Source organism: Electrona antarctica (assembly GCF_951216825.1).
Source record: "Electrona antarctica genome assembly, chromosome: 14".
Lineage (NCBI taxonomy): Eukaryota > Metazoa > Chordata > Actinopteri > Myctophiformes > Myctophidae > Electrona > Electrona antarctica.
Window position 1 is genome coordinate 31830624 of NC_136795.1, and position 13917 is coordinate 31844540.

Here is a 13917-nt window from a genome sequence, read left to right on the forward strand (position 1 = left end):
GTGGGAATTAGGTCCCTGGAAGTACACGCAGTGGGAATTAGGTCCCTGAAGTACACGCACAGTGGGAATTAGAGGTCCCCTGAAGTACACGCACAGTGGGAATTAGAGGTCCCCTGAAGTACACGCACAGTGGGAATTAGGTCCCTGGAAGTACACGCACAGTGGGAATTAGAGGTCCCCTGAAGTACACGCACAGTGGGAATTAGAGGTCCCCTGAAGTACACGCACAGTGGGAATTAGGTCCCTGGAAGTACACGCACAGTGGGAATTAGAGGTCCCCTGAAGTACACGCAGTGGGAATTCTAGGGCTCTTATGCAAGCTTGCTCTCAGCATTGCTTATACATGACATGCTGGGAAATATCAAATTAAATGGGCCTGCGCAAAAAAAAGAAAAAAGTAAGATAAATAAAGAGCTATATTATTACCCTGGGCTGTTATAGAGAAAAGACCCCCCCCCAACCTCTCCCCAAGCAAAAACATTCTTCCATGGGAGGACATGGTGTTCCTGGTCCCAGGGTGGTCAGGTCTTTTAATGGAGGTTTAATGGGGGCAGCATCTCCAACCCAAAGAGACCAGAATGGTTGTGAAAGGGCCAGGCAAGCCCCTGAGAAGATGATTGAGATATATACTGTAAAAACAGGTTTATATTTGGAGTCATGTCATATTAATAACACATCATTGGATAAACCTGTTGGTCATGAATTAAGTGGCTTAAGTAAAGCAAGTCAGATTATGTGAAAACTCCCATAATTCACACTGCACTGCAATCAACCCACCCGGCTATGCAATATCCATTGTACCCGTGTCAGAGTACCCGTTCCACCCATCTGCCTGTGTCCCTTTTATGCCCATATATGGAGATTTGTGTCAGGCATGCCCAAATATGGAGTGTTGTCAGAACCCTGGGCAGGGGCCTGGGCAGAGGCCTTTTGGGGCAGTTCTGGACAACCATGGGTCCGACCGACTCAACACCGGGCACTGCACTCCCTGTGGGGGTGTGGAACGTGCATGTCGAATTTGAAGTCAGTGGGGCGAACGGTTCTCGAGTTACGTGGATTACAGCCGTACACACGTACATACAGACGTACAGAGACATGTTGCATTTATAGATAGATGTAGGCCTATCTGTCACAGGCAAGAAGGGCTTATATTGCAAGTCTTACCAGACAAAACCACGAAAAGACAACCCCTAATATATGCATAGAGCATTTCCCATACACAAACTTTGAAGTATAGAGCAGAGGGAATTGCATACTCATCTACAAGCACTTAATGTGTTATGAATAATCAATACATATTAAAACCACCTCTTCATTCCTTCATAACAGAGCCAGAGCAAAGTACAGTTGTCTCATCACATAAATGCCTGTCCTGTAGCGCCATCTACAGGTCTATAGACAAAGTGGCTCATGAGTCATGTTGCATGAGGTAGTCTGCTACTTTTCCATATGTAACCACCAGAGGGCGATCTACTCATGTTTGAATTTCAAAGATTTTAACTTTTAAAAGTTAAGAAACTTAATGTAGGCCTAAATAAACCGACAAAAAGGGAGGGGGGAAAAAAGATAATTGTGGCAGCAATTAAACCAGCTCCTATCTGTTTATTACCAAGCACACAGTTTACACAGATTAACTACAATTCTTGCAAGGTGAGCAGAACATACAATGGAATGAGTCCATTCTCACAACTTTGTAAACTTTTACAGGAACATCAATCATTAAACATGAGGAAGAACACGGGAGAATAATCAACAAAACACAATCTCACGTAATCCCAGAGTGCTATAGTATAGAATATCAGATAATTGCAAAAGTTGCAAATGTAATATCTTAATATTTGAACAGGACGAGAACAGTGGATACGAGGGGAAAAACATCCACTGCAATGTTAGGATACACAACCCCGGCTCACTTGTGCTACTTTTCATATAATTGTCTGATAGCTTGATACAATAATATGATAGGCTGTTTCCCTTTGGACCTTTACAGTACAGCTGTGTGGGGATACTGTGCAAATCGTTAGTTTATGTAGCGTGTGCGATGTGCGTGTGTGATGAAATATTTGAGCAGCTCTGTGTTGGTAAAGGACCAGTCTGAAAGAGAGAGAGAGACAGACAGACAGACAGACAGACAGACAGAGGGACCAACAGGATATAATAACATGATGATACAGGTGACAGAAAATATACACTCCGTTCCGTCTCTCATGTTCTCACTTCACTTGATGTGGATCAACAAGGGATTTACATATAGCTATATGGCAAGGGCCACCTCATTTTAGGATGATCGGTCAGTAGTGCAACTCTCAGTGAGAATGAAGGAAACAGAGCAGGATTCACAAACAAAAACGAGAAAAAAAGCATAAATAATACTATACCAAAAACAAAACAAAACAGAAATAATGAAACCAAAAAACTACACTAAGCTGTGTCAAGACAAATCCTATTTTCCTGCAGACAAATGAATGAATGAATAGCTGTGTATTATACTTAGCATATCTGAGAAGACAGCTGGATAATATTTCAATATATAAGAAATCTCTTTGTACATGTTGCAGATCCAGAAGAGGAAGTCTAAAAAAAGAAAATCATAACAGCTTTAAAACAAATGGTAGTTTGATGGACCATAGCAAAGTTTGGGGAAGTGTCAATCTTACAGCTGTGTAAAGAGACCCTCACTGTGGCGACATTACTTCACAGAGAGATCACTACTCAGCAGGAGTTTTCAAGTGACGATGTGGTGATGCTGCCGGAAGAATTGTGCAACGGCGCTCATTCGTCGCCCTCCAAGATGCTCTCAAATGCAAAAGGGAGGAACTTAAAGCCCTGGCCTGTGTAGAACTTATTCTGGAACTCCACCCTGGGGAGGGGGGAGAGAGAGAGAGAGAGAGAGAGAGAGAGAGAGAGAGAGAGGGGGAGAGGGAGAGGGAGAGGGAGAGAGGGAGAGAGAGAGGGAGAGAGAGAGAGAGAGAGAGAGAGAGAGAGAGAGAGAGAGAGAGAGAGAGAGAGAGAGAGAGAGAGAGAGAGAGAGAGAGGGAGAGAGAGATTAGTTTCTTGTTATAAAAGAAAGAGACAATCCAAATAAGAAGAAACTGGTTTTAATGTCTTATTATAATAATGCCTGCAAATGCCAGCACAAGCTCATGGTGGAAGTCTACAGCTCTCGCCTGGTATACAGTACAGGGTTAATGACTCTGCAGAATGCTGAGCTGAGCATTATGCGACAGATGACCCCTGTTCTCCATTCCACAGTCTGCCTCTGCAGAAGCACCCGTGACCACATCTCTGCTCCTCTTAGAAAAACAGGGCCCAGTCCAGGGGCCAGAAACCTAATCCTCTGTCAGAGGGGAAACCGATCAGGCTCTATTTTTAATAACTCATTGCTAAGTAACAGGCAGATGACCTTCCAAACAGACGATCCCTTAAATACTTGCCGTTCCATCGTCTGTCTGTCTGTCTGGGGTTGGGAAGGTGGACTGATGTAGGAAGGTACAGTAGGCTGCAAGATGGCATTATATTATTGACAATATCTAGCTAATGGTTGAAATTGTGGCAATTAGTGCAATAGATATAACATTGCATTTGATTTGCTTTTTTTGCTTTTTGGCAGCTTATTGCCTTACTGGAAGATTTATGGGAGGGAACTGAAGCCGTAACCACTTAAAACACACTATACTTAGTCAACTTGGTCCTCACATTGTTTCCCTCTACACCAAATATCTTTGCCGAAAATAGCCGATCCACAATCTCACAACACTTTGCGTTGTGAACTTGTAGATTAGGTTATTTCTGACAAATGTTCCCCTCAGAATAGGGATGCAATTTACAGGTAGCAGTGTGTGAACAATGCAAACAACTGTCTCTCTAAAGAACATCTACTACTACTACTACTGTAAGTTCAGAGGTAACCATCTGGCTGTCATGTCAGAGACAACTACAGAGATGAGTGATGTGACACCGGCATGCTCTGTGAACGGGCCAGTGGATTATCAACCACAAATTCAGGCAAACATTCAGTGACACAAGATAAGTGCCTTAATGAGGGGCCAACAAAATGCTCTCCAGTGCTTTTACCCAAGGAGTCACAGGCAGTCACAGTCAGTCTGACAGTACAAATTACATTATCAACAGGCCTGCATAAACACTACACAGAGCCCCACTTATTCCAGGCTCCAGGCCAGGAAAGACACCGGGTGCTGCCTGGTAATCCACTCATTGTTAAAGTAAGGTTACACATTGGTTACTTTACTGGGATCAGATGGGATGAGATCAGATGGTGGGGGGTCAACTTAGATGAGACGCTGTAGAAATGCAAAAAAAAAAAAAAAAAGAAAAGGAACGGTCTATCCACCTTCAGAGGGAGCTAGAGACCTGTCATGATGTGTGGGATACACAGGCTGAACAGACAGCAACTCCATTCTCGGAAACCAGGGTTTCCTAAGCCTTTCTATGCCAAGGACACGTCACAAAGCCATAGCCTCTGGCTGCAGCCCCACTTTTGAATAATTTAATCACGTCAAAAATAGGGGACGGCAGGCTAAAAGTGGAATTATTATTATTTTATACTGTATGTAATTTTCTCCTTTTTCCCCCCATTCTCCTCTACTTCCACAACTCTGGAAACCTGTGCTATAGAAGCTTCATTTGGTCCAATATTTCCACATGCAATGCTTCTAAGGATGGATGAGATATTGTGACATTATCACGGTTAGAAAGCTAGACCAGTTTGAATCTACAAAGGTCTTCGAGATTTGATGAAATATATATTATACAAACATAATATATTTTCATCAAATCATGCACCTTATGTACATCGGTTATATTTTCATCAAATCATGCACCTTACATTGGTTATTTTCTGCTATTTTAACTGCCTCATCCACGGCCATTTTTAGCTCTGTACTTTATGTATATAGCATGCACTTTTTACTACATTTCACCCTGCCCATATCTGACCAGTTTATTCACCCTGCCCATATCTGACCAGTTTATTCACCCTGCCCATATCTGACCAGTTTATTCACCCTGCCCATATCTGACCAGTTTATTCACCCTGCCCATATCTGACCATTTTATTCACCCTGCCCATATCTGACCAGTTTATTCACCCTGCCCATATCTGACCAGTTTATTCTGTTTCTTTTTACTACATTTCACCCTGCCCATATCTGACCAGTTTATTCACCCTGCCCATATCTGACCAGTTTATTCTGTTTCTTTTTACTACATTTCACCCTGCCCATATCTGACCAGTGTATTCACCCTGCCCATATCTGACCAGTTTATTCACCCTGCCCATATCTGACCAGTTTATTCACCCTGCCCATATCTGACCAGTTTATTCACCCTGCCCATATCTGACCAGTTTATTCACCCTGCCCATATCTGACCAGTTTATTCACCCTGCCCATATCTGACCAGTTTATTCACCCTGCCCATATCTGACCAGTTTATTCACCCTGCCCATATCTGACCAGTTTATTCTGTTTCTTTTTACTACATTTCACCCTGCCCATATCTGACCAGTTTATTCACCCTGCCCATATCTGACCAGTTTATTCTGTTTCTTTTTACTACATTTCACCCTGCCCATATCTGACCAGTTTATTCTGTTTCTTTTTACTACATTTCACCCTGCCCATATCTGACCAGTTTATTCACCCTGCCCATATCTGACCAGTTTATTCTGTTTCTTTTTACTACATTTCACCCTGCCCATATCTGACCAGTTTATTCTGTTTTTACTACATTTCACCCTGCCCATATCTGACCAGTTTATTCCGTTTCTTTACTACATTTCACCCTGCCCATATGTATCTGACCAGTTTATTCACCCTGCCCATATCTGACCAGTTTATTCCGTTTCTTTTTCTCTACCTATAATTTCACCCAGTATTTTCACCTGTGATGAGATAATGTTGACTTGAGACAGAAAGTAAAACAGATACACACAGCAACATACACATACAGTAGGCCCGTCACAATTATTACATAATCGCCTAATCACAATTATTTGAGATAATCGCAATTATTTTTTTGATAATCCTCAATCGTTGCCATGTTGAAAAATGTCCATACATTTTCAAAGATAGCTACTAATAGATCTACACGAAGTGACGTGTTGTAAGCTTGTAGAACAACAATTTCCACTATTTTGCAAAATTTTTTGGAAATAAAAAAATAAAAACGATTGTCATTGTATATTTAAGCTATTTGTCACATGACCATGTGACATGACCTGACCTGTGCAATTTGCGAGTACGAAGCCTAAAGCCCAAACCACACCAATAGGTCGCCATGCATCTCCTCGCAACCAAACCGTTTCGAGTAGATGCCTGGCGACCCATTGGTGTGGTTTGGGCCATTGAATTGAACCAGTTGAACCACTTGGGTCGACGTGCAACAGGACATGTCACACCGCTGGGACGAACGCTAAAACCATCTCGTCCCGTCTCGACCCTTTGGTGTGGTTTGGGCTTAAAAGCCAAACAGAAATAAAAATTGTAACGTGCCAATGTTAATTAAAAAAAAAACAACAACACACGATTAAATCATGAATCGCAATTATTTGTGTGACAATCAATGTAATGGTGACAGCCCTAATAACACAGTGACTCACCAGTGCAGACGCAGTGCGTGCAGGAAGGCCGACAGGCCCTCCATGATGAGCAGGATGCACACTGTGAGGACAGCGAAGGCAGCAAAGACCAGGACCAGGAGAAAGAAGCCTGCGAAGCTCCGGGAGGACAGGCCGATGCGCATCACCATGGTCCACAGCACCTCCGACAACTCTGCATGGGACGGGCGCACATTACAGCACTGCTTCTCAACCAGTGGTCCACGCAGGGACCACCAGTGGTCCCTGGAGGGGGTTCCAGGTGGTCCCCAGTTCAACTTTAATGGAGAGTTGGTAACCAAATGGACCCTTATAGATCTTTAACTCTTGAGAATGTAAGAGAACTTAAATTATTGTAAAACATTTGAATTACTTAATTTACAAGAAGACTACACGATTAGGGAATCATAAGAATGATGTCTTCAAATGGTGGTCTGTGGCTTAAATGCAGAATAAATAATGGGCCTCGACATGAAAAGGGTTGAAAATCACTGCATTAGAGGTGTAAGAACCTGGGTTTCCATGTACACGTTGTCTCATACATACACATATATATATATATATATATATATATATACACACATACATATATATATATATACACATACATACATATATACATACATACATACATATAGATATATAGAGAGAGAGAGAGAGAGAGAGAGAGAGAGAGAGAGAGAGAGACACAGACAGCGTCGGAAGCTGTATGCTCAAGGAAAACATGCTGTGTCACAAATGTTGCATGTGCATTTGTAGAAAGTAAAAATAGTTAAAACTCTTGCCACTGTGTGCGCATAGCGCACCAGAAGTCAGAGCGCGCTGGTTACAAGAAATGTAATTTGTCGCTACAAGTACAAACAAGCCTGTTTGACAGTGGCTTATAATCCCACTGACAGTGGCTTAAGATCCCTCCCACTCGCCTGAAAACAAAAGGCGACCGGGCGTTCTCGGTCGCTGCACCCAGACTTTGGAACGCCCTGCCACTAGGTGTGAAAGCTGCACCTTCTATGGACATTGTTAAATCTCGTTTACATGTTCTCCCTGGCCTTTTAACACCATATGCCCCTCCCCACTTTTTAATCATGTGTTGCTGTGCTCGCCCATTCTACAGTTTTGTTCTGTACTTTTTATTTTTACTCGTGTAAAATGTTTTTACTGTATCTTCTCGTGCATTTTCCCTACTGTATATTACCGTTTGTTTTTATGCTGTGCAGCACTTTGGTCAACCTTGGTTGTTTTTTTTTTGTTTTTTTTATGTTTTTCTTGTGGCTTTCGCCTTTATTTTATATTATTTTCATGGAGGGACAGACAGTAGGCTGACAGGAAATGGGGAGAGAGATGGGGAGAAGACATGCAGTAAAGGCCGTCGGGATCGGGAGTCGAACCCGCGGCACACTGCCAGACTGGATTACCAGCCAAGGTGCCTGGACCACTGAGCCATGGCCCAGGCAACCTTGGTTGTTTTAAATGTGCTCTAGAAATAAAATGGACTTGCCTTGACTATAATGACTGTATGAGGCTGCTACAGAGCTCCAAAAGCTCCAGTGCAAGCCAGCTGTTTGTCAGTGTTGAGGTGCTCACCTGCTCTGCTGTCGTATGTATAGATGTATGTGTAGGCCAGGGCATCATCGTATGTATAGATGTATGTGTAGGCCAGGGCATCATCTGAGTCAGTTAATGACATCATTGCTGTCTTAACTAACCCTATAGTATGTAGTTCTCCTCAAGACTGTGGAACCATTGGCGCACTTTGGTGTATTTCTATTCCTTTTAAAAAAAATGTATTATATTGTGTTTTTATTGTGATATGGATCTCCCTCAAGTCTGAAATAAAGATTGAATTGATTGAAATGTGCACGTCTGTATATTGTGCACCAAACAGAGCTGCTGGACAAGTTCACAGTGCAACGTGTTGTGAGCTTGCCCAGCAACTAGGTTCATAGGGAGGGATGTTTTTAACGTGTGTCAGACTTACGTGCGTGGGCTAGACTCAGGGCCCAAAGCCGCAGGTAGGAGGCTGTATTAGAGATGCAGCCCAAACAGTACTCTATGGTGTGGATGGCTTGGTGCACTGCCACGTCCCCAAAGTTAAACTGAAGATCAAACAGAACGTAAGACATTTAAACATCAGCATATGAGAGAAAAAAAGAAAAAAGAAAACTCTACAACGGTTCCCAAAAAAGGAAGTTTGGTCAATTTACATGTTTCTTCAGATCACAGAGGTTACATCATGTCATTGATTGAAGAAGCCATTTGATATGAACATGGGCAGCCTGATGTAGCACCCTTTAAACCAGAGGAATTAGCTACCCCACTGGACGCCACGTGCATCTTATACCCTCTACATGATTGGAACTGCCAGGAAGAAGCACTACAGTCTAAAGAAGCGGACCCCCCCAGCAGAAACACAAGCACACAGTACAGTACACCACACAACAACAGTTACAGTCTACAGATGTAATGGGTAAGGACAGAGAGACAGAGACAGACTTGCGGGACATGCGCTACGACAGAAGGGGTCTGGGATGTATGAGCTCCTGTCCTACCTCTTCCTCTTCCCGGGCCTTGAAAGCAAGTGACAAAACGTTAGGTTTGGTTAATAACATGCACAGACTAACATAATGTCAGGAAAAGGTGTCAGACAGTGCATTATTAAAAAAGGATAAGCAGGAAGCATGGATTTTGGCCAGTCAATCTAAGGTTTGACCTAAAATAAATTGCAATAGTAATCGTTCAAGGTTTTTTATGATCCTTAGTGTCAACCAAATTAAATAACATGTTGTTGTGAATGAAATACTTAGTGGTTGGCCATAGCCGTCATCACAAATGTGATGAGGTCATCACATTTGGGCACATTTGTCACATGCTACTTAAAGCATAATGACATATTGAAATGTTTTGCCTTGCCTGTTAATGGTACCCTAACTTTCAACCCCTGAATTTACCATGCTCCACTAAGTATTTCATTCACAATTTGTTGTGTTATTTGGATGACCCTAAGGATCATAAAAAACCTTGAATGATTACTATTGCAATTTATTTTGCGCTCATGTCCCTTTTTAGCTTAGATTGACTGGCCTAATTAGAAGTGACTGATACTCTGGGGCATTTCTGTGAGTTTACTGCCCTCTAGTGGAGAAATTACTGTATAAGGTTAAATGGTGCCCAGACATGCACAGGTACTACTAGTTACAGGATGTAAGAAAGAGGCAAACATTGTGAAAATAGCCGCTCTACAAGCTCGCAGTGTGAGACGTTGTGAGCTTGTAGTGCTGCTAGTTTTACAATATTTATCTGTGGAACCGAGTCAAACAAAAATAATGTAATACCTACAATTTCAAGTGCTTGTCAGTGTGTGGCATTATTTTGGGGGGTCGCATCCTGAAAGGTTTGGGAACCTTTGCCTTGCTTAGAAGGCAGCAAACTCACAAAATTGGCGTAGGGATTAATTGATCCCCTTCAATGGCAAAGAACATGTAATGGCACTATCTCAAGTTCTGAATGTTAGTGGGGGCGCAGTCTACATGCTCAGTAATGCTAGGGTGTAAAAGCATTCTGCCAACGCTTGCCAGTCTTTTCATATAGGTCTTCCGGAATCCTGTCATGGACATTTGGCTCCGGTGTTTGTGTCTGTGGTTGCTGTGGGAGACGCCGGGGATGAATGGCCAAAGCCCTGACATGCTGTGACGGAGCCATTCTGACATGCATAGCAGATGGATGCCGCCTGTCGGAGTTATCCCCATATAACCATTCTGACATGCACAGCAGATGGATGCCGCCTGTCGGAGTTATCCCCATATAACAGCTGGCCGAGCAAGCCACACTGCTCTTTCAAAAGTCAAGACAGACTGAAGGGAGACAAGTAATAATCACATTACTTTACTTCTTCCTTATTCCATTATTTCTCTGATAAGATATATCATATCAATATTATTTTAAAAACAACTGGCAACTGACTACTATCACACTTGAGGAAATGGCTGAGTTAGCTCATATAGCATTAGTGGTGTGGTCAGTACATTTTTGCAGTTGGGTGGAAAGTTGGAAACCTTGTATGTCAAAAACCATACATTTTCAGGAAATGAGGGGGAAAAATAATTAAATTATTATTTAGTCACAAGCTCTTGTTAATACTTTTCATTGGTAAAATATTTATAAAACCCATAGACTTAACTACTTTCAGTTTCAACCAGGTGTCCCCATTTAGAATATTTTCAAATTTTCAAGAATGTAAACCTTGTGAGAGCTTGTAGATCTTCTATTTTCTAGGGTTGTCCCGATCCTACTTTTGCGTGAAACTGTCATGATACGACCAAGTATAAAACAGGGCATCCATTTTATGAATAACATACAAGATGTCTTGCCCGACAACAAAACATGGGGGCGTTCTCTGTGGTGGAACTTATGTGGGGGATTTGCAGCTCTGGCACCATGCCAACCCAGAGAACCTGTTCAGCCATATTAGGGTGGATGAAACACAGAAAACACACTCATGCACCATGCACACGCTATGCAGATCATGTGATGTCACTTGGTTACAGTACAGTAGTAAAACAAGAAACTGCTTAACCCATTTTGACCTGAGATCAGATTCTAAAAAATGTCTTCTACATCCTGAAAAAGCTATGTTTTTCTAAAATAGCAGACCTACAAGCTCGTAGCGCGCCACTCGGTGGCGCGCTATGAGCTTGTAGATCTGCTATTTTTCAATAGCTAAAGCATAACGTAACGCTAACACCAAAAGGGGTTCCCGCCCAAAATGGGTTAATGAAATAAAAGGAAAAGGGAAATAAAATACATACTCTAGAGAATGAGTCAAGTTTCAGGCAGCCACTCACATCCTTATGCTGCGCTCATCATTTACAAGCATGTTGAGCAATACTTAAACATGGTGACTCTGCAACAGTGCAACCATAGCACTGTGCTTCTTTAACATTAAAACCTTATACACTTCACTGACCGCGGTCCTCCAGGGGTATATACTTGGCACCCTACGATTGGTAGAATTGAGACGCTAGGGTTCAAGTGGTTAACCAAGAATGAAGTGCACAGGACTGGATAATAAATAGGAATAGTCACACAATCTCTCTAAAGCTCTGAGAATAAATTCCGTGGAAGTCAGACAATAGCCTTACATCTTCTGTGAACTAAAACGCATAGATAGCGCCAAAGCTAGGAAGAGCACTAGACTGAAAGATCGTGTTTACAGTGGCGTAGACAGTGTTTATAGTTATCAACAGCTCTATAAACAGCCACTTCCAATCATATCGAATGTCGCTTTGCTTTCCAAAAGGTCAGTAGACAGAACAATGCTTCAGGAAGAACTCTACTCTACTACCAGTTCACTGTGAAACAAGTAACTCAAAGGCTCTTGGTGGCCAGAACCTGAAATACTCGACAATCTGTAAAAGCCCAGTTTCCTTTTCCTTCCTTGTGGCCTTGGAGGTGCAGAAAACAAAACAAACAGATATGAAGTTCAACATTCACCAGAGGAGCCTGAAGCTATAACATTTAACCACAACTGCAGCTAGAACACACTGCTGTCTCACAAAGTAAACAACTACACAAAATCCACTTCGATAATTGTATTTCTTCTCACAACATCACTAAAACGTAAGACCGGACTACCAAGACTTCAGACGCATGTACATACAGTACTGGAGCACAGTTGTGGTCTAGTCCAGGGGTTCTCAACCCGTGGGTCGCGACCCCTCAGGGGGTCGCCAAATTATTTTGAGGGTTCCCCAAATTATTTAAAAAAAAAAAAAAAAAAAAGATTTTTTTAAAAAATTTAATTTCACGATTTTTCAAAAATAGCAGACCTACAAGCTCGTAGTGCGCCACTCGGTGGCGCGCTATGAGCTTGTAGATCTGCTATTTTTCAATAGCTAAATTATAACAATGCTTAAAACACCAAAAGGGTTTAAGGTTATTGTAGCAGTCAATTTATATTGGGGGTCGGGAGGGGGCGGGGCAGGGGTCCCGAGACATTGCCAAAGCATTTCCGGGGGTCCCCGGCCAAAAACGTTGAGAACCCCTGGTCTAGTCTAGACCATTTAAGTTTCAACAAACCCCACACCAGCTTCATCCATAATTGAGGCAAATTTCACGCTACTGTGGATGGGATGTGGAAACACGAGGCAACCGTTTTAAGTTTCCGACTCAGGTCTTGAATTATTCAAGGATATTCCATCTACTGCCCTGGACCATAGCAAGCACCTGTGATCCTCTTCATCAAACTACTGGGCTGCTAGGACTAAAGCTCCTCTAACAACTAGGTACAATGGATTGTACACAGCAAAATGTCCTGGGTCTGTTTTGCACTTTCAGAGTCAAACTAACATTGAGGGCTTTGCTGTGTATTTGTCAGAAGCAGAGGGGGATTATTTCGGTCTTAGGGAGGGCGGTGCCGTCCTGTGCTCACCTCAGGTTCATCGTCTGAGTGCTGCGACAGCTGGTCGTGTTGAATGATCTCCGCCTCGTCCTCTGTGGGCCCGTTACCCACCCGTATCCCCCCGAAGGTCTGTGTGCCCTGTTGAACGAGACATCAGTTAGAGAGATGAAGCTCTGTGTGCCCTGTTGAACGAGACATCAGTTAGAGAGATGAAGCACTGTGTGCCCTGTTGAACGAGACATCAGTTAGAGAGATGAAGCACTGTGTGCCCTGTTGAACGAGACATCAGTTAGAGATGAAGCTCTGTGTGCCCTGTTGAACAAGACATCAGTTAGAGAGATGAAGCACTGTGTGCCCTGTTGAACGAGACATCAGTTAGAGATGAAGCTCTGTGTGCCCTGTTGAACGAGACATCAGTTAGAGAGATGAAGCACTGTGTGCCCTGTTGAACGAGACATCAGTTAGAGAGATGAAGCACTGTGTGCCCTGTTGAACGAGACATCAGTTAGAGAGATGAAGCACTGTGTGCCCTGTTGAACGAGACATCAGTTAGAGAGATGAAGCACTGTGTGCCCTGTTGAACGAGACATCAGTTAGAGAGATGAAGCTCTGTGTGCCCTGTTGAACGAGACATCAGTTAGAGAGATGAAGCACTGTGTGCCCTGTTGAACGAGACATCAGTTAGAGAGATGAAGCTCTGTGTGCCCTGTTGAACGAGACATCAGTTAGAGAGATGAAGCACTGTGTGCCCTGTTGAACGAGACATCAGTTAGAGAGATGAAGCACTGTGTGCCCTGTTGAACGAGACATCAGTTAGAGATGAAGCTCTGTGTGCCCTGTTGAACGAGACATCAGTTAGAGAGATGAAGCTCTGTGTGCCCTGTTGAACGAGACATCAGTTAGA

At 42.9% G+C, this 13917-nt stretch overlaps 1 protein-coding gene across 3 annotated transcripts in view; it reads right to left on the reverse strand.

Moving 5' to 3' along the window:
* Positions 1-1582: 1582 nt before the first annotated feature.
* atp6v0a1a (ATPase H+ transporting V0 subunit a1a) overlaps positions 1583-13917 on the reverse strand; it is a 38001-nt gene continuing 25666 nt past the window's right edge. Inside the window, exons 18-22 of one of the 3 annotated variants that reach the window (XM_079519964.1) lie at positions 13044-13151; positions 9166-9183; positions 8595-8712; positions 6620-6791; positions 1583-2860 (exon numbers count right to left, since the gene is read on the reverse strand). In XM_079519964.1, the coding sequence (XP_079376090.1) occupies positions 2773-2860; positions 6620-6791; positions 8595-8712; positions 9166-9183; positions 13044-13151 (504 nt within the window). In that variant the 3' untranslated portion in view covers positions 1583-2772. Of the gene's footprint in view, positions 2861-6619; positions 6792-8594; positions 8713-9109; positions 9184-13043; positions 13152-13917 lie in introns of those variants that run through there. The other 2 variants (XM_079519965.1, XM_079519966.1) reach the window with 2 other exon arrangements.